Below are 25,016 nucleotides of genomic sequence, written 5' to 3'. Positions count from 1 at the left end.
TTTAAGCCAACTCAGATCATACTAAATACAGACAGTGACAGTTCTTAAATACTGCTAGAATTTTATTTCTGGTTTCATCAAACACTGATTTTGGAGCAGTCTGATGCACTACAGCATCACTCTGGGGTTTGGTTCCACAGTGTGCCTCATTCCCACCACTCCTCTGTCTATTTCTGCCTCTGATCCTTTCTAGAGAGCAAAGTGTTTGAAACTTACTGGACATCTTTGGTATGTGAATGGGACCGCTGCTGGTGCCATGGCCCCCCTCAGTCAGCGCTGTGATCTCGATGACGTGGTCCTCCCCGTAAGGAACCCGCAGCTCAATGCTGGTCTTATTGGTTTGCAGTACCGTAGTCCTGCCATGCCAGCTCTGGCGATACACAACCTGAAGGACAACATTGGTAATCAATAAAAAAAAAAATCTTTATATGATCGTCTGGTGCAGGGGAAGAAATGACTAGGCCACTGCTTAGCCATCCAGAGCTTTCCATAAAACCAGAGTTACAATTTTTATATTTGTTTTTTGAGAATAAGAAGATTTTGATTTTAGTCTAGATTATTTTTTATTGTTTACATTTTTAAATTAAAAGTCTAAAGAAATTGGCAAGTTTACTTCAACCTTTATTTTATGCTTGTTGTTACCGTAGTTACAATTTGAAGTTTATACAGTTAAACCTCATTAAACTGAATCCGTATTGAAGTGCTGTTAAGTTTTCAACAGGAAGAGAGAACTCAAGTAATTCTATTCATTTCTGCTCATCTCACACAACTTTGGGCCAGCCCTGCAAGGATGTATATAAAAAACGGAACAAAACAAAAATGCTGGATTTGTTCTGTTCAAACAGAGAGCCAGGCAATTTTAAACAGTTTTTACATTGGCTCAGTAATTGTGACCCAGTGTGTTGGATTAGACAAGAGTCTAAGAGGAGACTCATCACTCTATAATAAAACAACCAGTCTTCTTTCATATGCTGAAATAAGAAATCAAATGATGCTGACATTGTTAATGTCAGTTAGTTGTGTTGATGACAAAATGTTACACCAGTGACCAAGGCTAGGGCTAGTTCACTTGAGCTAATATTACCCTTTCATCTGCTAATTAGCTTCTTCAAGCTAGTGATGGCTAAGTTGGATTCACTTTTTGACCAAAGAATTACCCAGAAACTCCACACTAACAGGCAGTTACGTTAGGAGGTAATGAGTTCTAATGCCACAAGATTACACTAATAATAAATGCCAAAACATGGCAGGACTACGGTTAAACCCTTGTCAAAGTTTATTCTGTCTTGTAAACCTGTTAGTTTAAAATCTGGTAATCTGTGGTAAAACACTGGTTGTCAGATATTAAGGTATGTGCTGCCAGCTTGACACACTGATGTGTCCATGCTTGAGACTTAGGCTACGATCACACAGCAGGCAAATACGATCTTAACCCAGATTTTTTTTTAACCTATGTGGGATCCATATCTTGTGTTTTCATGGCAGGCCTAATTCCGATCTTTTCAGCCCCCCAAAAATCTAATTTGTACCACTCCCATATGTTGTACTAAATCATATTAAATAGTTTTCAAAGCGTCTGCAGTCAGAACGATTATGTCACCTTTTATCCGACTTTTATATAATTGACTTCAGCTTGTAAATGACCAGCTAACTATTAGTTGCTAATGACAATAAAGTTAGCATCTGCTTTACAGCTCACTACTAGTCCAGAAATAAAGGAATTTATTTTTATGATTTTTAAAATAATTAAAATCAATTTGAATGATTTTGGACTGAATTTAAATGATATCTTTCTTTTAAAACACAGTTTGAGATTAAGCAACATCCGATTTGTGAAAACACAAAAGGTTTCAATTTGGTTTGCATTAGTAAAAGATTAAATAAACATGAAACCATCAGTTTATGGACTTCTGGTTTCACAAGTGAGATTTATGAGATCCTAACAAATAAAATATTTACAGAGTCTGAGTTTCCCAAAAAACATAGTCATGTAACCAGAGATCCGGGTATTGTGAGCTGTATGTAAACTTTACAACATATTAATTGTTGAAATTTGCATAAGAGAAAAAGTCTTTTCATCACCCTTTTTGCTACAATTAATATATTAAGTCACTTTGACTTATTTTTTGAGAAATCCTAATCCAATACATTCCATCAAAAACATAATCCAACCCTATTTTGTTAAACTAGTCCAGTGCTGGGTTGATCCATATGACCCAGATATGAGTTGTAAAATGACCCAAATAGGGCTACTCTCAAGTAAGAAATGTCACAGTGGTCAAATGTTAATTTCTTTTAGCCTTTTAAGATTTCAAAATGTCTTTTAAGGACATAATTTGTTCTAGTGAGTCAACACTGAATAAGACAAAGACATGAAACAGGACCTTTGGCATTATTTTAAGACATTTAGTCACGCTGTGTCTTTGTTATAAAAGTGTCCTGTGTTGACCCTTAAAGGAAACATGAAGACGGAAAATTGGATGCATAGTTTGGAAAATATGAAAACATATTAGAAATACAGGGATTTGCGTTAGGCATTTTTAATAAACGAGGCATATCTACAGCATATGTGCTTCCTTATACCACAGTTCCACAGGAGGCTTATCTTTAAATGACCGGGGCTGCATATCTTGGGAGAAGAAATATATATTGTGAAAAGAATAATCAAAAACTGTGTTGTCGTCCACACAAAGTATGCAAAGTGGATCAAATGTGATTCAGTGCTGTATTGGTTAGAAGAAGCTGAATTCTCTCTGCAGCCTGACGCCCTTCGTTTTATCATCAGGGACAGATCTTTTAATTTTGAAGGGGCCAGACAGGGCCAATCCATATTGTAGCACCGAGGTTGCTGAGGTTTGTTTCTCCTCCGCAATGAGAAAACCATTTGTTGAGAAGACAGCTGCCGAGGCCACGTTTGTTTCCGCACTTCTCCTGTTTCTCTGTAAAAACTCACCTTGTATCCCGTCACCTCGGATTCATTCAGCGACGCCTTGACCTGCTGCCACTTCAGAAAGATCTTTGAGTTGGTCAGGTTCCACTCAATGGCCCCTGGAGGCTGGCTTGGTGCTGCAAGATATGCAAATTATAACGGACAATGTTGATGGATGAATGACTAAAACGATGTTATCCATGGTGTTTTCTGCCTCTGTGGTAGGCCATCTTTTAATCACAGAGTGCATTAAATCAGATTTTAGCTGTTTTTTTTTTACTGTGGTAAAACAGTAGACTCGTGCTTTTCTCCATCGGTTTTGTTCATTTGTGAAACCACTGAGTAAAAGAGCTAACATTAAAAGCCCACCCTGAAGCAGCAATCATGTCTTTATAGGCTCATTTTTCAATTAAGCACTTCAGTAGTGCTCAGCTTCTGTCAGTATTGTTTAAATCTGTGGAATTATCCATTCTTTACAGAGAATCCATAGCACTCAAACTTGGTAAACTGCAAATGGGACCTCTCGGTTTTCTTTCAACAATGGTTTTCTTCTTGCTAATTTCTCACAAAGGTCAGATTGGTTTAAAATAAATTTGCCACATGAGCAGTGGAGCTGTGCAATTCCTCCAGAGGTACCATTAGCTTCTGCTTTTCAAGGGTGTTTTTATGACCTACACTGTAAAAAACGGTCAGATAAGCCTTTTTTTGTTGTTTGTTTGTTTGTTTTTTGCCCCGATTTTCCCTTTATGACAATCTTACAACGTCCTGCAGTGTGCGGTGTGTAACATGGTGGTGTGTTGAATATGCCCAATCCAAAATCAGGAGGTTGGGGACCACTGGAGCAGAAAACAGTAAACACAATGCGGCTCAAATGTTTTACATTTGTAGACTCAGTTAGATTAGGGACCAAAATTGCAAAATTTATTACATTTCCAGCTGCTGCGGTTCACTTTCAGACTCCACTGCGTCAAACGAAGAAAACAAACCCTTTGAAAAACCTGTTCCCCTCCTCCCCTGTGGCGGTGCTGCACCAATAATCACTGAAGGAGACGACACAAAACCTCTGAAGAAGACACTGAGCCAACTTCATTCTTTACGTGTAAACAAAAACTGAGTGGCGTCAGATTTTAGCGGTTGTAGGATATCTCTTTTGTCTTTGGCTAAAGACCACGAGACATTTCTCACGCAAGTGCTAGGCCTGTGGTTGTTTTACCTGGATTTACCCAGAATGCCCTGTGCTTTAGTTCATTTTCTGCTTTTGGAATCTTCACATATTGAGAAGAATTGAGTTACTTCTCAAGAGAAGTCACCTGTTGAATGGTATTGGAGAAAAGGGGGGATGAATATGCACACACCATTTCTGATTTGTTATTGTCAATCTTTTTTAGATTTACTACTTTCTGTTGGTCTGTCACATAAAATCCCAGTAAATACAGAACTTGTGGTTGTAATGTGACAAAATGTGAAACGGCTGTAAAAATTCTTTTGCATTTGTATGTTGATCTGTGATGTTTTAAATGCCAGCTTAATGTCTAAATATTCAAGAAGCGAAATTAAAAAGAGCATCAGAAACACAGACCTGTTTCAGAGCTAAAAATGTAGGAATTATTCTGCGGTGGAAAAACAGCAGGACCTTGGGAAGTTTTGTAAGCTCTCATTGAAAACTTGAATAAGTATAGCTGCACTCTGGAATTACAGCCATAGAAAGGACTCGGGAGTAAAGCATTTATAGTGCTGCACAGAGAAAAAGATGAAGCTTTACTTTATTCGCCTTTGAGATCTCGCCTTCCAATGTTACAGCTGCTTTTGATAAAACAAGTGGTAGGAGTGGTAAGAGTCCTCTTTTGTCCTCATTCAACCCAGAATCATATCAGCCCTATCTGTGTGCTCAGTCACTTAAAAAATTTGTGCACCCCATGTTTCATTGGCTTGTAGCTTCACGTTTCCTAGCAGCATCAACATGAATTAGTTGTTTTCTGTATTAGATTTCCCATCATTGTGGGGGAATTTTGGTCTACACTTTTTTTATAACATTAAGGTAATCTAATAGGGCTGCACTCAGGTTTGGTTCTGGACTTTGCAATATCTTCATTTCTGTTATTCGGCCAATCTGTGGTTGGTTTCCTCTCAATTGAACAGATGGCCTCACCTTTGACTGTGGAATATTTTTTTCCATGATCAACTCAATAGCTGCGTTTCCATTGACCATATAATTGCACAAATTTTGGAATTGCAAAAAAAAAAAAAAAAAAAAAATTGCTTAATGGAAACACAGCACCTTTGAAAAAATTCAGGTTTTTTCATAAAAAAAAGTTTTGGTGCTAAGTTGAGGTGGTTTCTTGGCTATATCAAGATTAATGTACTTTGTAAATTGCATGAGTCATGTGATCAACATCTGGTTGTTACCGCTGGAGGAAAAGACGAAGACAACAGGAAGTGGTTGGAGGATGATGGTCCTGCAGGTTTTTTAATGACTTATTGCATAAATGAACTTAATCACATGCAATTTTAACTGCATTTCTTATTGAATGGAAACACTGCAAATGGAAAATTGTGTTTTTTCAACACTAGTGGAAACACTAGAAACTCCCCATGTTTCTAAACCTCACTCCAACTTCTTATGACTAAAGCAATTTATTTTTTTTGATGATTTAGCTCTTATGTCACACATAAATGTTTAAATTCATCCAATAGATATTAATATCAGACACATATGGTGTGTAATTACAAAATGCAGGTTTTCAATGGTAATATGATTTAGGTGATTTAGATAACTGCCTCTCAATCATAACAACTGGTTTCGTCATACTTGGTGGCAACAAAAGCTATCAATGCTAACACAACACACACATACCAACAAATTCAATTTTGTGGACGTTTCTTCCGTCCACAGAATATTTTCCAACAATACCTAGGGATCCTCAACATGTATTTTGACAGATGTGACATGGACCTTTGCTCTGTTTTTGCTCAGCATTGGTTTGGAACATGGAAGTATCCAGTGGTGATTTGAGTTTTCTATGGGTCAGGCACTAATCAGTCCTGTGTTTGTCTGCTGAGATGAAGAGAAAACATGAAGGACAGCTGATCCAAAAAGAGTTTCATAAAAAAGAAAAATGCAAAATAGGAGTGTTTTCATCTACTGGTTTGGAGCAAAATCAACCAGGCCACACAAAACATAATTTTGTCAGATACACATGGCTGTAACAATCCAGATGGAGAGGCTGCAATCAGAAAAAATGGAGAGAGTTCTCCTCTCCATACTGGAGCTTTGGACTTTCTCAGGTAAGGCACAGAACCACCGATGAACAGGAAAGTTCAGAACATCAGATCTTATTTGGCAAATGTGTTTCCATCTTCCCTTTACAACTTCACTCGTCTTCGGTTGGCCACGAAGACGAGCGCAAAAACTTAAGGGTTAAGGTTCAGTTCCATGTCCTCATAAAGCCCTATTAGCTTAGCTTTTACCTTTAACTAATGAATTCATCATTTAAAAACAGATTTTTTAATATTCTCTCTGCATACCTTTCAAAATAAAATGTCTTTGATGTAAAATATTAAGATGTGAGACACAAAAAGAAGGTGTATACACGTATCTTTTCATATATTTAAAACTTTTGACCTGACCTCAGATTATTGCTCATTTCCCCTCAGATGCCACAGATATTCAGAAAATCCTCCTTTATTTTGAAACATGTCCATTTTCAAAGACAAGAGAAGAATAGAATTATTAACCCAACCCTTTTTTTATTCTGGTCCAGCTTCTCTCATGTTCTGTCTGCCTTGAAAGTAGAAAGGCGAGAAGACCTTTATGCTTTTCTATCAACAGAGATAGAAATATTTTCATGGGTTCAGTTCACCTGATCCCTTGCCAACAAATCTGCAACAGAATGGCTTGAAAAAGAAAAACAGCAGCTTCCACACTGGTCCTGTTAACATTAAGACCGTGGCTCCTTGAGTCTTTTTAATATTACCAAAATATAAATTGATTCAAATACAAAGGAATGAAAAAAATCAGTAAAAAAAGCAGTAAAAACACTTTTTCAATTGAGAATATTGCTTATATAAAGCTCTGTTCCTTTATATAAAGCTCTAATTATACAAGGAACTTTAACCAAGTGAAAGTAGGTATGAAAGAACATTACATAATAGAAAGAAAAAAATCTGAAGTAGTAACAGCTGTCAGACCACTGCTGATTATAGTATTTTTTCTTTATTGATGTCCTACATTTTGCCAAAATTGTCTAATAGTCTAAAAACTCATAACATGTATCTACGTTTCCTCTGTTTCAATTAACTGGTTTTCCATTTCCCACATCTATCAGCCTGTAATCTTTCAGAAAACCACTGAAGAAAATGATCAAATGCACATTTAGTAGAAAATTTACAGTCATCCTTGAGAGCAAAAATGCATCTCAAGATTTAATGCAATGTTCTGAGAGCATCTTGTCATATGCAGTTGTTTTTGTAAGGCTGTAAATTGATCAAATCAATAGTTGTTTTCACCACAGAAGCTTTCACTTTTGAAGAACCATAATTAACGCTACACCCATCAGGCTACATCTGGTAGGCTTCCTGGTTTTGAAAGATATTCCAAAAGCTGCATTAAAGTTCTGAAGGTTTTTTCTGGTGTCTGCTCTAATAAGTATACAGACTTTTAAAACTTCCTGTAAGTGATGCAGCAGACAGCACATGAATCAGAGTTGTTGATCCAGCCCTTCCAACCTGTTTCCAGATGCAGTAAAAGCCTCTGAGAACATTTTAGGCTGAAGTCACATTCTGGACTGATTTATTAATATGGATTGTAACATGTTAAAAATTCATCACTTTATTTTATTTAATATTTTTACAGACAATATTTCTGAGTGAAACCTTTGTATTCATGTGTTTCTGGTACACCGTTTTACCTGACGCACAAGTAGCAGCTGCAAACCACAGCAATAGAAGACAAAGTCGCTTCACTTGGACCACTTTGCTTAAAAATGATCTGATTGAATGCTGGAAAAGACCATTGTTGTGTTCAAATTGTTTTAAAAGGAGTTAGCCTATCAGTGAAGCTATTAAAGCCTAATATAGCATCTCATGCTAACGTCAGCATCCACAGACCATATTATTTAGGAAGGATTTTTTCAAAAATGTTCCATGAAAGGTCAATTGTTCCTGAAACAGTTCAAAGCTGAATGGGTATAATAACACTTAGAAAAATCTGATGGCTGAATAATCTACAGTAAATAACTGATTAAAAACAATAAATGTCTGTCGTGGAACTCATACATCTACTTATTTAATGATTTAGCAACAAAAACAGTTTTTCAATTGAGAATGTTGCTTACTTTGTTGATATATTGTTTTCGATTAAAATGTGATTAATGTGGGCATGTCGTGGTGGCATAGGGGATAGTGAGACCCACGTTTGGAGGCCTTGAGTCCTTGACGCGGCCATCGCGGGTTCGACTCCCGGACCCGACAATATTTGCCGCATGTCTTCCCCTCTCCTTCCCCCTTTCCTGTCAGCACATCACGCCCAGCAGCTTGTTCCTCTCCTGTGTGCTCCACTTCTGATTCTCAGATACCAACTGGAAGTGGCTTCAGCCTTGGGCACAGGTTAGCATGAGCAGCAGAAAATCTCTTGGCAAAGAAGCCATTTCATTTCTGCAAATCATGAACAAATATGACCTTTTTCTGAAATTTCAGCTGGAATAAAAAAAAAGGATAAAAGAAAAAAGGGATCGCAACTATGAACCACAAGCATAAGTCAGCCTGAACTTTACTGCCCTTTTAAAAGTTTTTGTTACTTGAAAAAGCCTGCTGGTTTTTTTTCCTTAAGGTTTTATAGTTCTAAAATAAACATACCTTGTGCACTGAATACAAGTTCCTTTAAAAATACCACTGGAAGTCTGACAAGTTGTTAGCTAGTTCACCATCACATTAGCTGCCTAGTAGATAGCATGTTGGATACCTGGTAGATAGTATACTTTAGCTAGTATACTTTAGCATGAAGCCTGCAGTAATGTGTTGATTCTACAGACAGATGGGATTTTAACTGTTTGGTCATAAATGAAAAAGTAAAGAGCAGAAAACAATGTTGCAAGCAAATAAGAGAAGATGATGGATTCCTGTCTGGTGTTCGATGTGCACTCACGTGGTTTCTTGGTGGCGACGCTGATGGAGGGGCTAGAGGGCCCAAATCCGGCACTGTTCTGGGCCCTCACTGAGATCAGGTAGACCGTGCTGCTCTTTAAACCGGAGAGCAGCGCCGAGCTGTCGGTAACCCTCACCCTGTCTTCTTCACGCTGCTCAGAGCTTCCCTCCCAAAAGAGAACCTGAATCAAAGTATTCACAGTTACTACACATCCTTACACACCTCCTGAATCTTTTTCAAATGTTTTATTGGATAAAAGGCTAACTATAGTAGAAAACTATTATGGGAACAATGTAAAAATATGTTTTGCCTCTAAGATCAGATGCATAAACTATCATTCTTATTGCAAAGCAGTATCAGATTCTTAAAATAAGGAAAAACATCAGCGCTGGATGGTAGCAGCACAAGTCCTCACGCAGTCCAAGTCATATTTTCAAATTCCTAAATGATATTTAATCTTAAAGCAATCAGTAATAAGGTGAACAACATGAGTACGAGGATTAGGAGCGTGTCAGAATCGGTATCTATAGGGAGATCATTTATGACCTCAACACCAGATAGGGGGAGCAGACAGGAAATGTCAAACAGATGGCATGAGAGCAGGTACTTATTCAGATAGCGGCACGCAGGTTCTCAGACATCTTGCTCAGGAAAGGCAGATTAGCAGCAGGGCTGGAGTTGCTGATAACAGATTCATCTAGGGTGTTTCTTTCCCCACTGCACTTCAATTATAGCTGCTTTTCCAGACTCTTTGGAAAATAACTGAAAAGGCTAAAGAGAGCGGGCCAGTTTTTGCTCCTCTTCTAAGATTTTAAACGTCCATATGGAAGAATTAATTCTTCACAAGATTTTTAAACATTTCTTGCTGCATACTTAAATGCTATTGTGAGATATTAGAGGTACAGTACAGTGGAGGGTATTTTTTGGTGAATTAGGTTCAATACTTGAGTGTGTAGTTCTTTACATACTGAATAAAGTCCAAAGCAGTCTTACTTTATTTGGATGTGCTCAACAAGGTATTTTCTGTGTTATACCAGATCTAACGGCCAAATACTGAACATATAAGACATAAACCATACATATCTTTAAAATATTAAACCAAGTTAACCGCAAATACTGTAGCCTTTTCTTTGTTTTTGAAAGGAGAAAAATCAGTTAAAACAATTTTTTAACATAAACAGCTTATGGGGCCACATCCTGGGGAGCAGAAATGCCCTTCCACATAGTAATAATGATGTAACATTATGTAACCACACTGTCTGGACCAGCGTGAGAAAAATCCCTTTCCAACAAGAATATGTTAAATGGCTGTATGGTTCCTCATTGGTAACACAGAAAAACCAGTGAGCACTCTTCTTACTTTTCTCCTTATGAGAACATTTATTACTCAGAAACACATGGGGGATTCTAAAGAAAACTTTACAAGGAAGATGTATTATAATATGGCACCATAAAACTATATACATGTGAAATGTGAAACTGTATACATGTCAAATTGTTCTGGAGTTTTCTTTTTATCAACATTCCCTTATTTGGATCTGACAGATATTGTTCTTTGTAAGTGGACCACATCATTTTATGGTTGCTGTAATTAAACCTATAGATGTCTGCCTGTGATTTACAAGTTCAGTTAATAGCAAACCTACAGACGGACCTTAAAAATATAAGGTTAATAAATATAACTGCTTTTTATGGTTAGAGACAGTTAATGAAAGCCCAAAGTTCTGTTTCCCAGAAATTCAGAATGTTTTGTAAGACTGATAATGTTTTGTAAGACAAATAATACTCAAGATGTTTTTATACAGAAATGCGGGCCTAATAAGAGTATGTCCATTTACTTTAGATTAACCGTTTTGGTTTCTTTGGCATTAATAAGTGCACCAAAGCAGTACTGTATTAAGTACTGTATTAAGATTTTTTGTGTTTTCTGTTCTGGTTTCTTTGATCTTTCTTTCGACAATACCCCATGGATTCTCTACTATAACTCAACCACATCAATCTGGCTTCTAATGTTGTTCACTCACTCCTGCGTTATGCCACACCATTATTCAACAAGCATCTATTTCATATCAGCCAGTGTGGTTGTGTTGGTCATTCTGGCACCAACAGCTCACCCATGCTGGTCCCACAGGTGTTGACCCCTAACCTTCTATACTCCTATTGTTACGGTGCTGATCCATTCAGCATCTACTGTTGTATTTCTTACTTGTTCCCGGTTTCACATTATGTATTTTGTAAAGAGATGAACGAGTAAAAATTTAAAACGATGAAAACAATGACTCTAAAAAACAACCAAACCAGGCATCCATTTTTCTCTTCCTCTTCGCTACAAGCCTCTGATACAGAATAGGTACGTCAGGCTGTGAGTTCTGGTAAAGTGTTTGGACAGGACATAATGAATGGGTGAAGCGCTCAGGTCTCACTCTCCGTGTTCAGCCTCTTCTGGGAGATTCAGGAGCAGCTCCCAGAGCCTCAGATGGAAGTTATTCCTGTACTTTCCTCAGCTTACAAAGTTTCCATTTCAATTATTTTCAAGGACTCCAGGAAGGAAGGTGCTGTCTTGTGAAAGGTGCCCAGTCAGCCTTGCAAAAGTATTCACACCCTTTGGACATTGTTACATTTTGTCACTTTAAAGCCACAAACATCATGGGTTTTATTGAGAATGCACAGTTGACACCAGAAGTTTACATATACCAAAAAGAAACCCACATTCATATGTTTTCCTCACCGTCTAAAGTTAAGTCAGACCAAATCTCCTGTTTGTGGAAAAGTAATGATGCAAATTATCATCCTTATTATACAATTACAACATCCTGTTCTCAGGCCGTCTTTGTCAACAAAGGCAGGGAAGGCGATCATCTTTGAGAAAAGATGGATGTAGCTAAATACAGGAAAGCTAAGTCTTTTAGTACATCTAGAAAATTCATCAAAATAGAAATACATGTTGTATTTTTACTTTTGCAAAACCTGTTCCTGCCATTTATGCACTACTTCATGTTTTATGACAAAATTCCCAATAAAACACCTTGAAGTTTGTGCTTTTAACATGTCTTAATAGGAAAAATCTCACAGGGTATGATTACTTTTGCTGAGGACTATATTAACACCAGGCCCTCTAAGATTCCATGAATGTTTTTGTGATGTTTTTGCAATCAAAATCACTGGTCTTGTGATGCTACTTCATAAATATTTGCAAAGAACTTTGTGATACTTGTGCTTATGTATGACAGTAAATGCAACTTTTTGCCATATTGATCGCTGAATATAACTTGATATCAAGTAAGGCTGAGTGAGAAGTGGAGTAGAAATAAGAAATACTGCCACCTGCAGGTGGGTGTTAGCACCACCCAATATGTTTTATCGTTTTTGCAAATTGCAGCAAACTCAAAACTATGCGTTAGCGCCAAAAATGCAGGGATCTGTTGATTTGCGTGAATTACTACAAAATAGAGAAAAACTGGAGCTACTGCAATATCTGGCATTATTTTTTCACGAGTGTATTCACTTTAATGGAACTACAAAAGCTTAATCATGAATAACCAAAAAAATGTTTGTAAAAACTTGAAAGTCATTGCAGTAAATATACTGATTGAAATTCCCGTTTTAAGCCTCCTCTGCTCTCATCCTACAACAGTAGATGTGGATAACGATGTAGTTGGCTCCATGCGTCTCTGCACAGGCCAGGCCACCTGGGCATAGCCTCAAAAGTAAGATATCTGGGTTCCAGCAGTAAACGGTATTTTTATCTCAGTTTTCCCCCGGCTACACCTCAGCAGAGAGGCTGTTGTTGATGGGAATGATATATGATGTTCACACTTTCCTCTATTTATTTCCTTTTTAACAATTTTTGTAGACCTCCAGTCTACAAAAATCCAAAAATCAAGCAAAGTTTTGTTTTCTAAGAAAAGTATGTGTTTCATCCTTAAATCTCTTGCAATAGTCACAAAATAATTATTTGCATGATAAATTAAAATGATCTCAATAATTTCTATGATTAATATTTTTTGAAGGGCAATTTTGTTTAAGACTTCATAATCCATTGTGTTTTTGGTTTCAGTTGTTTGTGGTTTTTATTTCCTTTTCATTTATTTTTTTTTTTGGTTGTTGTGTTTTAGTTTATTTAAAACGTCTTCCAGTTCCAGTTTGGAGTGTTCTGTACAAAATTAAAGTTTAATAATCTTTCAGAGGGCAAACTTGCATTATTAGGCCATTATCAGTCTATTAGTCCTATCATAATGACAATATTATTGTTTATCTCAATGATTTCTGGGATAATTTATCTTCTAGAAAAATATTCATCATAGATATAAACTGTAAATGCAGATTTTCTTTTTATGTATTAAATGAAATGCACCCAGTTTTCAATTCTTTCTGGCTTTGATTGGAGAAATGAACTATCTTGTTATGTTATAAGATCAAGATTTATTACTCTCTATCAAAACTGTTTGCTAATGTTTTGCTAAGTTTAGTAAATTAAATAAAAGCTGACTTTGGTCCATCAGTAAAAGTCTGGATAAGTGTGGTTCCACTTATTATAAAAGCTTAGCAGTAAAAAAGACAAATACTTTGTGTTGTACTTCTTCCATTGTACGAAAATTGTGTTGGTAATAATTTTACCTTGATTATAAATAAAAAGTCTCCATCTGCATCAACCATATGTCCACATTTTTATCAGTCTTGAACTGCAGTTGAGGGGCCACACTTTGGACATCTCTGACTTCCACAGATATGCTCAAATTAAGGAAGCTTATTACACGGTCAGCCATTGTGGGATTGGCTCTGAATAGTCCTTGTTCTGCTTCATACCTCGTACCCTATGATGTTCTCAGTGCTGGACCTGGGAGGAACTGGTTCCCAGTACACCTCAATCTCAGAGGCAGATAAGGAATGAGCCCATACTCTCGATGGAGCGGCGGAAGGCTCTGTGGAGGACAGACATATGAATTATTCATTGCCTCGGTTAATAGCACATCCACACCCCTTCTGGAATCTCCGTCCTCATTGTGTATTCTTCCTGTTCCCAGAGCGAATGCCTCACCTTCCTCTGCAGAGAGCACTTTTACGATCCGACTGAACGGCCCCTCGCCCACACTGTTGAACACACCCACAGTGGCTTCGAAACGGGACAGTGGCGCGACGCTGTCATTCCTGTACACGTATCTGGACACGTCGGCCGAGGCCAGCACCGTCTTGATCCAGGTGCTGCTGCCGAGCGGGCGGAAAGCCACGAGATAGCCAAATTCCTCTCCGCTCTGCTGTTCCTCTGGAACCGGCTGAGGGAACAAGAATAGAAATAAACACCTATGATCAAAGCAACTGAGTGTATACTGAACTAGAGAGCTTGGTCCGCAACATTCACAATGTCTACATTAACTTTTGCCAACACAACCTTGGAGAAACATCCAAACCATTCAAACATTTGTAACAACTTGCCAAATTAAAACCACAAAAACTTTGTGTCATTTTTACTTTTCATTTGGATTTATGTGAACACAAAGTAGGCACAGAAATGCTACATGATCCTTGAATACCCAGAGAATGAGTTGTATCCACAAGGCTTAACTTATCAATGTCAACAACACAACAGATGTTACAATACAGCATACTCTCCTCAACAGTGTCTGATTTATTATTGCACATCTTCCTGCATGGTTCACCAGAAGTGAATCTTTGGAACAGACCTTTCCACTGGAACAGATAAAACCACTCATGGTTTCATCTTTACTATTGTTGAGTTTTACTAACTCCGTTGCAGATATTGGATGGAGAACATAAGAGGAAAAGGAAATGTTGCGTAAACAGTTTTCACCAACTTTGAAAAGGAGCATGAATATAAATGTCTAATTACTTGAAGAATGACAGATGCTGAACTTCATTCAACTGTAAGTTGTTGTTGTCTTTATATATACTGCCGCAACCTTTAAGGGGTATAAATACTTTTTAAGGGTCTGAATGATCCACAAAATGTAAAGTCGTCACCAAAGCTCAGATTTACACGCTGTAACTGGCTCAGGCTCGCCATCCTCATTTAGATTTACGTGACACAGGGAGTCAGCAGGCAGCAAATCAGAAAAGGCTCTGCTTTTAATTAAAAAGCAGTCGCACCCAGAGCTGGTCCTCCGCAGGAACAGTAACTCTGCCAGAGTTCATCTCCCATCAAAGGGAGGACACTCTGCCACAGCGAACGCTTGGTCAAAAATCATCCACTCACCTCCCACGTAATGACAAGCTCTCCTCGAGCTCCCCCGCCGCCACTCACATTAACCGGTGCAACCTTGGGAGCTGAACAGGAAAAAAAGGAAACATAATCATCAACAGGGACAGGTGCTGGATTTTCCTTTAGAAGAACAGACAGATTAGTTACAGAGCCGGGGAAAAAGTGGTTTGCTATTGTTAGCTGCATTTCCATCAACCATATAATTGTGCAAATTGGAATTACAAAAATAAATTCGCTTAATGGAAAAACAGCTATTTTTGAAAATATAAGTTTTTTGATCAAAAGTTTTTGCTCTAGGATGAGGTGGTTTTCTTTGCTGTATTGATATTGGTGTCTTTCGCAAAACTCCAAAGGGAACTTTTGTTTTTGCATCACAAGAGTCACATGATCAACAACTGGATGTTACTTCTGGCAGAAACCACAAAGACGATGACAGGAAGTGGTAGGAGAATAATGGTGTGGCATGCTTTTAATGACTAACTTATTCACATGTGAATAGGTTAGTTATCTCTTATTTAAATGTAACACCGCAATGGCAAAATTATGTTTTTTTTTCTACATTAGCAGGACAAAACAGTTTTGCGCACAACTATAATGAAAATGCAGCAATTGCTAATAGTTTCAAAGCAGCAAATCAATTTAAATATTAGACAAAGATAATATGAGTAAATACAGAATACAGGCTTCAGATGATGATTTTGTTTATTATGATAAAACAGCTTCCTGAACCAACCTGGTCCTTTGTGAAACTGTAAATGCCCATCTTGTTAAATCATGAATGAACTGTTTTAATCTTTGTCTGATGCAACATTTGTTTGATGATCTGGAACATTTATGTGACCCAAACTGCAAAAACAGAGTTGAAAAGTCTAGATTTAGTTGGATGCTGAATTTGTAGCTTCCAGCAGGAAACTTGTTCCTCTTTGATCCAACCAGGTGGATAAAATTCTCTTACATCAAACAGGAGTTCTTTGTGTTGCTTCCTCATGGTGGATGTCACAGTTCTGTCTGCCACTAAAACAATTAACACTACACGTTCCAGAATGCTTAGTTCTACATTCGTCTGGGCTGCTTATGGTAATTAAGAGGAATTTCATGTCGCCTCATTTTCATTTTCTGAGTGAAACAAAGAGCTGACATAAACAATAACATGAACAATAGATTAGCGCAAAGAACGCAATGAGATGCAAAGCTAAATCAAACAGGTAATTTTCCACATGGGGGCTGCTTAATTTTCTATGAAGAGACATAACAAGCCGACAGAGTACCTGCTGCTTTGGTTCGGATCTGTTTTGACGGCATGCTGGGTTCTCCAACACCAACACTGTTGATTGCGACCACCCTGAATTCATATTCCACCCAGGGGCTCAAATCTTTCACAGTTGCGTGCATCATCTGCCCAGGCACAGAATCAGGAACTAGAATGAAAGAATTAAGAATTTATAGGTGTTTCTTTTTAAATAAATATTTGAAACAGCTATATTAAAATAATAATAAAAAAAGAATACAGACGTCAGTCTGAAAAGCTGACAGTTGTTCATAATGTAAAACTTTTCCATTTACAGAGTGTCACTGAATTTAACTAAACAGAATCAAAAGCCTGTTGTGGTCAATTTAATTAATATGACTGACAGAATGGAGCTAAACGTCTTCCAACACTTTGAGTTGTTCAGTGGAAGTACTTAAGATTAAATATATTTAAAGAATCTAATTATTTTTTCTGTCGTTAGTGGATGTAACTGTCATCTCAAGAACTCCAAAAATATTGTTATTTTAATTCTCCAATCTGTGGTGCAATGTTTAGATCATCTAGACCTTCAACAGGCAATTAGAAATGTCATTTAGATAAAGACATAAATCTTTTTAAGTGCCTCAACATAAAATGAGTTGATGAAGAAACTGTCCCAAGCACTCCAACCCAAAGCAAAGATGGTGGCAATGATGACAGTTTAACACACTTGGAGAAGTTGGGAGTTTTTGTTGTTTTTTTGTTTTGCTGCTACGATAAAAAAAAACAACAAAAAAAAAAAACACACACACACACATTACAGTTTTCTGGACTCCTAGTCTATAAGCCTTAAAGACACACATCCTGACGTTAAACTGAAATTTTGCTATAATCTAAGGCTACTCTTACTTTCAACCACATTCTGAAATGTAAACACATGGCTCGATGTTGCTCTGATGGAACTAGCTTGGCCACATTAATGTGTCAAGGTACAGCAGGTTTTTATTAATGGAAAAATATCTCCTGTTGGTAAGACTCACCATAAATACACAACCTAACAAATCCACCTAAAACCTATTCCTGATTCAAACTGAAGTTTGTTGGCCAGCTAAGTAGCTAGCATGCCAGCTACAATTCTATGTATATAACTTTAATGTGTTAAAAAGTTTAACACAAATACTTGTTGTTGTTTTTTTTGCACAAACAACATCTGCAAACAACAGCGATGGACGACTAAGCCATTGTTATGGGTCTATTACTGGAATATTGTTGTGTTCAATTCGTGTTCAACTGAGTTTATCTTACCAGTGAAGCTATTCAAGCTAAAAATAGCATCTATCTCAATGCTAATTATGCATCTATACATGCATCAAGGAGTTCCTGAAGCACTTAATGTTTATAATATCATGTTGCACCTATCTGATGGTTGAAGAACCTATATAACAGGTTAAAAACAAATATCTTTTTTCTTGAGCGTTTTTGTCTATTTATTCAAAAGTTCAGAAGCAAAAATAATTTTTGAATCGACAATGTTACTTTTGTCGACATATGCTTTTCAATTAAAATGCAATTAATAAATTACAGCTGATGCAATTAATTCAATTAATTGAGCCCCACCACTAATATTAATGTTTTTAATACAGAGCGATTTACCTGTCTTCACTGTCTGCCAGCCAATAGAGAAGGGGGTCCGAGCTTGAACCATGTACATGGTGATGGGACTGTGGTTGTCTGGTCCAGAGCTCCAGGAGAGCTGCGCTGTAGCGTCAGTAATGGCCGTCACTAGCAGACCCTGAGGGGCACCAGGAGGTCCTGCAACGATCAGAAACACAGAAAAGCCAATGTGGAAAAAATAAATAATAATTTCAGGTTAGCTTTTGTGTTTTGCACTCTGGAACTCTGCCATTACTGTTAAGTGATTCACAACCTCGCTCTATTGAGAGAAGCAGTCTCATCAATGGCGAATATTAAAGTTCATCAGATTGTGACACGAACAACAGCAAAATACTGAACGCAGATGGCTGGAGAGAACAAGAGATGTTATTGTGTTTTATTTTATCACCAGGGATTGGAGGAGTGTGCTGGGCTGGTGAAACAGAGCAGAGCGGGATGTGTGCGTGGCTGGATGACTGACTGGCAGGTGTGGAGACAAGCGTGAGAGCGGGTGGCGAGCAATGATCCGCACTGGCTGGAAGAACGAGCTGGCGATGAAAGGTTGAAGAACCGGGTTTGATATACTGCGGGGCTGAGAGGGAGACGGATTGCTGGTGTGCAGGCTGATGAGCAGCCAGAGAGCGAGGAGAGTGAAAGATGTGCCACACCCACGACACACAAACAGACAGAGAGAGATAGACTGAGCGGCACAGGAGGCTCAGGGGAGAGCAGAGAGTCTGAGGCTCAAGGAATAAACTGGAGGCATGATGGTAAAAATGATACAACCTGCTATGGCTGGGCTATTTTAACTTACTTTGTAATCAAATAACATTCTTTAATTACTCCTTCAGTCAAAAATGAAGACTTTATTCTCATATCCTGTGAAAGGAAGAATGTTTCCAATGAAACCTTCAAAGACTTTAAAACACACAGAAAACAGAGCCTGCCTTTTATTGCTAAAAAAATCTTCGTCCCTTGCCCCAAACAGGTAATAGTTCTTCAAATATATCCAATCCCAGTTACCTGCTAAGAGTATCAATCACAGTCATTCTGCAGTGGTCGGCACAATGAGAACTATCATTATTCAACTGTCTCATTTTTTCTGCTGTACTCTAAAAGATTTAGATTTCTTTTTAACCACAATGTATTTTAAAGCTTCTTTTAATCTGCAATATGTAATTAAAAAAATGTATATATATATATATATATATATATATATATATATATATATATATATATATATATATATATATATATATATATACAGTATATACAGTACAGTACAAAAGTTTGGACACACCTTCTAATTCAATGGGTTTTCTTTATTTTCATGACTATTTATAAGGCAAGAAATCCCACTTATTAACCTGACAGGGCATGTTGACCTATGAAGTGAAAACCATTTCAGGTGACGACCTCTTGAAGCTCATCAAGAAAATGCAGAGTGTGTGCAAAGCAGTAATCACAGCAAAAGGTTGCTACTTTGAAGAAACTAGAATATAAGGGGTATTTTCAGTTGTTTTATACTTTTTTGTTTAGTGCATATTTCCACATGTGTTATTCATAGTTTTGATGCCTTCAGTGTGAATCTACAATGTCAATAGTCATGAAAATAAAGGAAACTCATTGAATTAAAAGGTCTGTACTGTATATATTTTGTCCATATTTCTAGAACAGTAGCTACAGTGTGGAACGAGGCAGATAATGTGTGAAAAAACTGAGCTCCTCCACCTTCTCCCAGGGCAAACTAGAAACAACCAATCAGAACCAGCAGGAGGGTCTTAGCGCTGTAAATCTCCCCTGTGTATGTGTTACTCATGACCTCACCCTTTATAGCTTTAGATTCTAAGAGTGCATTCATATCGGCCCTGCTTAGCCCGCTTTATCCAACTCCAGTTTGTTTGCCTAGAAATTTCAGTTTGTTTGGAGAGTCATGAAGGTGTAACCAAACTGATATGGACCAAAAGAACTAACTACACTTCGCCTAAGAACCTCGGTCTCTGTTCAGTGGAAGTGAACTCTGGCATGGTTCAAATGCATCTGTGACCACAAGCACACCAGAGACCGCTTCAAGAGCAGGAAGCAGACTAAAGCTCAGGTCAATCTGGGTAAATGCAACCAAAACAAACGTGCTAGCCTAGCGCTAGCAGGAAAAATGGCTCGTGGTCTTTTGCTAAGTCCAAAGAGAAATCCTACAACCACTAAAATCTGGTGCCACTCCATTTTTGTTTATATTTTGCAAGGAAAGAAGTTGCACTAAGTGTCTTCAGTGGTTCTTGGTGCAGCGCCACCACAGGTGAGGAGGGGAACCGTTTTTAGAAGAGTTTGACATAGTAATCCACTTCTAGTTAGTCACATGTGAATTTAACTGAAAAGAAATTTGCTTCTTGAATTCATGAAACTCATGAATCAGTTTTCACAATTACATTATTTTTGTCAAAAAAAGTCAAAAGCAAAATTTTGTTGATTATGATGGATATGTAAATACAACAAAAATGGTAAAATATCAAAGGGGTGAATATTTTTTACAAGCACAAATTTATTCATAGTCAATAATTCAAAAGCAAGGCAGAGATAACAGAAATGACATGAGTATATACTTGCTACATGAAGTTAAAATTGAGTTATTTGTCTCATAGTTAGTTTGTACTTCTGTGATACTTTTAATTCACCATATCAGTCTGTTTTATCATCTTCCTCCCTAGATATTATTGAAGTTTATTAAAAGCAAATATTAAACAGCAATTAAAAAAATTATTTGGTTCGAAAATGTGTTATAATTAACTTCACAAAAAGAAAATGAAAACAATTCTGCTTATAAATCCCTGAGTACCTATTCTAGACTTGTGAAGTTACAGATCATTTTCAAAAATCGCATTATTGTAGACTATTTGGAATGAAAAGGTGTTTTTATTTAATGACTTCAATATGAGATCAAACATACTGGGATTTGGACCACTGATATGTGTTTTTCCACTTAGACCTATAAATCCAAAAACTAATTTTAATCTTTCAACAGAATATGAGCACATGTTCAGCTGGAACCCCTGGCAGCACACAGTGCCTTGCAAAAGTATTTACACTCCTTAAACTTTTGCGGTTTGTATCTTATGCAGAAGACCAAAGGAACAGAGAGAATCATTGTAAAGTGGAAGGAACATGATGCATTCGTCATGACACACTATTTTATTTATGCAAATCAGGAAGGTGTAGACTGCATTGGTAGTTAGAACCTTTCCTCTGCAACCCCTAAATAAAAACAGTTGCCTTCAGATGTTTGTAATCAGAGTTCAGATGTATGAAATTTAATATCAGAATCAGTCTTGAACTGGTGTGATGAGGTCTAACAGAGTTTTCACACCTTTAGACCCCGGTGTAATTGGGGACCAAAATTTCAACGTTTGCAACATTTTCAGATGCTCTGGTTCACGTTCACACTGCGCTGTGTCAAACCAACCAAACCCTTTGAAAACCTGTTCCCTTTCTTGACTGTGGGGGCAGTGCAACAAGAACCACTGAAGGAAACACCACAAAAACCTCTGAAGAAGACACTGACCTCAACTTTCTTCTTCATGAAATGTAAACAAAAATGGAGTGGCGTCAGATTTTTGCAGTTGAACGATTTTGTCTTTGGTAAAATGCCAGCAGTCATTCCTCCTGCTAGTACTAACATGTACAATTGTTTTGGTTGTATTTACCCAGAATTCACTGCACTTCCTGCTTTTGGAGCGGTCTCTGGTCTGCTTGCCGTTCACATATGCATTCGAACCACACCAGAGTTTACTTTAAGCGGACCAAGACTGAAGTTTTTAGCATCAAACCAGAGTTTGATTACATATTCACACCTCTCCAACTGAACCGGACTTTCTAGGCAAACAGACTGGAATTTGATAAAAGTGACTAAACAGGGCTGGTGAGAATGTACCAAAAGGAGCAGGGATGCATTCGTAGCCATTCCTTGATGTCCGTTATTTGTGACACTGCAGTCAACCGTATGTTTTTTTTTAGTTTTTTTTTTAGTGAGGGTAACATTTCTGAGGAATTACCCTCATTTGGCCGTTACAGGCAGCTGAATGACAAAGGGTGGTGGAAGGGCCAGTCTTCAATGGGAGTAACTGAACTGAAAATCCTGTCTATGGTTTCCCATTTAAAAATCTGTATGTCGCAGGAATGGAGAGACGCAAAGTAGTACACCACTCAGCACACTTTAATAGTTTTGTTTTGTTATTGTCTTTTTACAAAAATCTCATTATCGTCAACTAAAAAGTGTTAAATTATAGCCTTATAATCTGATCTGAGAGCTTTTAAGACACCTGTATCCTAATAGTAAAATGCACACACACATATACACGCCCACCCCCACCCGCATGCTAACATAGACTTCTCAGAACAGCAAAACCATGACAAATTACCAGAGAGAATGCTTTATAACGATAAGCATTGTCACAAAGGAGGAGCAGAAGTACCTCTAACAATTAGATCTGCCGCTGCCGACACCGTGTCCACGTCAGTGTGTACCATACACACATACTTTCCAGAGTGCCTCAGCTGGATGTTCCTCACCATCAGGTCGCCTGCAAATCCCTGACGAGAAAGACAAAGAAGTATGAAAGCCTTAAGGTGAAGCAAAAAATAAAAGGAACAAAAACACACAACAGAAATGAGGTTTGCTTAGAAAAAAGACAAAGAAAGAAAAGAGCTTTTGCAAATCCTCAGGAACACAAGAGGTTCTTTTCTTAGTCAATACTCCAGAAGAAAGCTTCAAAGACATGACCGTGTTGACCACTGGAAAAAAAAGAGAAACTGATTCAGATTTATGTGGAAATGAAAGCATTAAAGAAAGCAACGTTTGTTCTGAACAGCTTGTTTTCTTTGGGTCAGCTGCTGCCGTGTTAACGCTCACCCTGGCAGCTCAGATGAATGAGCAGGACAAGATTTTTGTTTTCTTTGCACATTTTTGCTGTTCACTCAAAGACTAGCATTATAATTTCTTTCCCTTCAAAACACATGAAACATCTGTGGAAAATATGAGCGTTGTAGCTGAATCTCATTGGACCTGGTGGGTTCAACAGAGCCACCCTAAACTTAGACTTAGAGTTAGACTTAGACTGACTTTATTGTCATTTTGCATGCACAGGCTGTATACAGAACGAAATTTCGTTGCATACAGCTCAGAACAATGTTTTGAGGTTCCAATGTTGTGAGGTTACTCCAGAATAAAATAAAATACAGCATAAAATATGAATATAAATATGAATATAAAATAGAAAGTGCAGGACTGACAGTAAAATGGAAGTTATTTAGCTATGTATATGTGCAAGGTATGAAGAGGAGACCAGTTTTGAGTGCAGTCCAGTTAAGAGTTCAGCAGTCTGATGGCAAGTGGGAAAAAGCTGTTTCTGAACCTGGTGGACCTGCACCGGATGCTGCAGAACCTCTTTCCAGAGGGCAGCAGGGAGAACAGTCCATGGTGGGGGTGTGAGGGGTCACTGACGATGTTTCAGCATCGGGACACGCAGCGCTGGGATGAAATGTCCTGAATGGAGGGAAGGGGGGCCAAGATGATCCTCTCTGCTGTCTAAACCTTTAAATGAGGAAAATTTACTCAGCAGGAAGTCGAGTGGTTCGCTTTTTATAAACTCACATGATGAGATCAACTTCAGGGTTGGAATAATGTTTGAGAAAGGACAGGAGCTGCTGCTGCATTTTTAAAATTTGACTTCAGTTCAAGCTTACAGATACATGTTCCCTGGTGTTAGTTCTGTTTAAAGTGGACATGTCATGTTTTTGAATCCTCCCTTTTCCCATTTAAATCATTCAGTTGTGGTCTACATAAAGTGGAACTGCAATGTTTTGGTCTGAATTCCTTGTTGTTGTTGCTCCGCAGGCCCCACTTACAGTATATCCCTGTTCTGATGTATAGTTAGTTTTGGTGCTGTCTCTTTAAATGCAAATGAGGCACTTAACACCCCACCCCTAACTCGAGGTCATAGAGTGATTCTCTCCACTGAATTCCACTAGGCCATGTTTGGCCATTTTATAGTTTGGCAATAGAGATATGATCATCTAATGACGCAGAAACATGACTGAATGTATTTGGATCACGTGTTCCCCAAGACAAAAATGACAAAACCAATGCTGAACTATTTATGCAATAATGCAAATATATACTCAAGGAGCTAAATGCTAGCACATAGTGCTAACATATGCAGAAGCCATGATGATACCACTATCAAGACAAAGGCCAGGACGTTATAAAGTTCAGTTAAGTCTAAGGTAGTTTTTTGCTATCTTAGTGTTATTTACAGCTTACAGTGTTTTGCTGTGTCTGTCGTTTTCATAGACAGAAGGAACACAGCGCTCAATCAGACCAAATCTTTCACAAAGTTCCTCTTTATACTGGTGGAGAACTTCTTCAAAGTGCCTGGTTAAATTGAACTTTTCTTGGAAATGTACCCACATCAGTGCAGAAAGCCCTCTTTATTTGCACTGACCAGCTTCTATGTCTCAGCTGACATCATATTATAATGTTATTCCCTCACCAAAAACATATCTGGAGTGTTGCTTTGATTCTTTCATGCATGTTTTAGAAATCCTGGAATCCATTCAGCTCTGCAAAACACCTGGTTGGTTCACTTCCAACCACCTGGCTGCCTCACAGAGCAACCCTCCTCCACCTCTCAGCTCCTTCAGACTAGCCAGAAGCAATTAGCAAACATGTGGTGAAACTGTTTTTCTGCTGAGCTCATTATAGGAACTACGACTCAGAGCAATTTAACTCGATTCAAATTCAAAAATACGATATTAATCCCAAAGGGAAATTAAATGTTGTTGTAAGTTATTAAAT

The 25,016-nt window shown here is 37.8% G+C and overlaps 1 protein-coding gene across 2 annotated transcripts in view; it reads right to left on the bottom strand.

The window, feature by feature from the left end:
* Positions 1 to 25,016, bottom strand: part of LOC102224856 (contactin-4-like) — a 141,202-nt gene that overhangs the window by 6,152 nt on the left and 110,034 nt on the right. For both annotated transcript variants that reach the window (XR_002754571.1, XM_023353480.1), the window contains exons 16-24: positions 22,636 to 22,753; positions 18,170 to 18,328; positions 16,557 to 16,706; positions 15,283 to 15,353; positions 14,110 to 14,344; positions 13,878 to 13,993; positions 9,072 to 9,252; positions 2,954 to 3,066; positions 217 to 385 (exon numbers count right to left, since the gene is read on the bottom strand). Coding sequence is in view for 1 of the 2 variants with exons in the window: in XM_023353480.1 (XP_023209248.1) it covers positions 217 to 385; positions 2,954 to 3,066; positions 9,072 to 9,252; positions 13,878 to 13,993; positions 14,110 to 14,344; positions 15,283 to 15,353; positions 16,557 to 16,706; positions 18,170 to 18,328; positions 22,636 to 22,753 (1,312 nt within the window). In the remaining variant the exon portion in view is untranslated. The remainder of the gene's footprint in view (positions 1 to 216; positions 386 to 2,953; positions 3,067 to 9,071; positions 9,253 to 13,877; positions 13,994 to 14,109; positions 14,345 to 15,282; positions 15,354 to 16,556; positions 16,707 to 18,169; positions 18,329 to 22,635; positions 22,754 to 25,016) is intronic.

Source organism: Xiphophorus maculatus, chromosome 20, assembly GCF_002775205.1.
Source record: "Xiphophorus maculatus strain JP 163 A chromosome 20, X_maculatus-5.0-male, whole genome shotgun sequence".
Taxonomy (NCBI): Eukaryota; Metazoa; Chordata; class Actinopteri; order Cyprinodontiformes; family Poeciliidae; genus Xiphophorus; species Xiphophorus maculatus.
The sequence above is the reverse complement of the archived record's forward strand: the minus strand, read 5'-3'. Positions and strand labels throughout refer to the sequence as shown.